General features: G+C 61.4%; 1 protein-coding gene across 1 annotated transcript in view; it reads left to right on the top strand.

The window, feature by feature from the left end:
* Positions 1-1629, top strand: part of MNEG_3708 (hypothetical protein) — a gene marked incomplete at both ends in the record, with an annotated part of 2636 nt that extends 1007 nt beyond the window's left edge. Inside the window, 4 exons of the mRNA XM_014047821.1 lie at positions 127-228; positions 620-654; positions 1000-1115; positions 1548-1629. Of these exons, the coding sequence (XP_013903275.1) occupies positions 127-228; positions 620-654; positions 1000-1115; positions 1548-1629 (335 nt within the window). The remainder of the gene's footprint in view (positions 1-126; positions 229-619; positions 655-999; positions 1116-1547) is intronic.
* Positions 1630-1857: the final 228 nt, after the last annotated feature.

Genomic DNA, 1857 nt, shown 5'->3' on the forward strand with positions numbered 1-1857 from the left:
ACCCCCACCCCCTCCTACACCCCGCCGGGGAACCGCCGTTTCAAAAAAGTGGCGACCGCCGGTTGGCACGCTTTTGACGCCCCGAATCCACACCCCAAATTGATGACCCGACCGCTTTGCCCGCAGGCGAGCGGCTGCGGCTGCTGCACGATACGCTGGCCATTTTCAGCCAGCTGGTCACAGACCCGGCGTTCGCTGAGTCAGAGATCGCTTACGTCAGCAGGACCGGTGAGTCATGCTTGCGGGGTTCCGATGGTCGGTTCGGTGCCAGCAGGGCTGATGGATCCACTTTGGGCAGGGGCGCCGGTCCTGCATGTGCGCCGCCTGGACCAGCAAAAGGATCGACCAATTTTCAAGGTCTTCCGTTTGTTATTGTGCCGCTGGCCCGTCTGCAAGACAGGGACGCTCAGGGGTGCTGGCAGCTGGTCCAGCATGCCCTGTCCCCCCTGCACCCCTGCCCGCTTCATGAGCCCCACCCCGCCCCTCTCCTCCCCTGCCGACCCTCCCCTCTCCACCCTACCCCTGCTCTCCGGCCCCAGCCCATCCCTTCCCTTTTAACCCCTCCCCAACGCCCACCCCGCACTCCTCCAAACGCATGTCAACCGCCACCCACCCCCAGAGTACCCAGAGTGGGCTATCCCGGCATTGAAAGAGGTGTGTAATTCACCTACCTCTCATCACAACCGCCTCGAGCCCCTCCCTGCCGTGTTATTTGCACATTGGTGCACAGGCCAGATCAAAAAACCCATTGACGACAACCTTCATTCCCTGCGATGAGCCTGGGTGGCTGAGGCGGCTTTTTGCGTGGCCGGCACTCGCACCCCCCCTTGCCTCCGGAGGCCCGTGCGGGCGCCTGACGCCTGGGGGCTCTTGCCCGTCCAGCTCCCTGACATCGTCACATCCGATTGGGCGCCGCCAGGGGTGAGACAAAGCAAGGAAATATGAGTGAATTCAAGCACGCCCGCCAGCCCACGCTCTCCCTCCCGTCCCCGCCCGCAGTTCCACATCCCCATCCCCGAGGACGGCGGCCCCACCAACTACGAGGCGCTGCGCGTGCGCGGCCGCCCCCTCACGCTGCACGATGTCGGGAAGCACATGGAGATCTACCCCGGAAGGTGGGCAGATATCACATCACATAACATCACGCTTTTTCAGCAGCGAGGTTGGCAGAGTTATCCTCGCAGATGCAATGCGGTACACACACCCTGGCAGGTGGGGGCGGGCTGTCCGGAGGCCGTGGTGCAGGCCGCGACCTCTTCCTCTGACGCTGATGATGTTCACACAGTGCCGTAGCATTGAGCGTCTAGTGATGCTGGGCGGGCAAGGCTATGATCGTGATGTTCACAACGACAGGAGTGCACAGCACACATGTGTGCGCTCTCAATGCATTCGTTTCCAACCGACAACCCCGCTTTGGTGATGGCCCTCATTTCAAGCCCCACGTATTCCGACACTAGGCCAGAATATGCTGGAAGTTCATGTGTCCTCAAAGCCCATCCACCCTGGTTACCCCATGAAGCTTCCCACTCACTCGCACTCACCCGCAGCAAGACCACCCACTTCAAGCGCATCATCAAGGCGGCAGGCATCGAGCCGCGCGACTGCCTCTTCTTCGACAACGAGAAGTGAGGGCGTCATCGGGGCGCTGACTGTGCAGCTCATTACAGCGAAAAACCTCATGATGAAGAACTTCATGCCATGCATAAATGCAGCAGCGGGGCCCTGATTGCCGGCACATCAGCGAGAGGGGGAGGTGGGGTGCACATCAGCGCAGTCCACATGTCAAGGGCAAAGGGAGGGGCCACGATAACCCGTCGCCATCACGTGCAACTGGGATAGGAACTCACTAGCGGTGCA

This window comes from Monoraphidium neglectum (genome assembly GCF_000611645.1).
Source record: "Monoraphidium neglectum strain SAG 48.87 unplaced genomic scaffold scaffold00479, whole genome shotgun sequence".
Taxonomy (NCBI): domain Eukaryota; kingdom Viridiplantae; phylum Chlorophyta; class Chlorophyceae; order Sphaeropleales; family Selenastraceae; genus Monoraphidium; species Monoraphidium neglectum.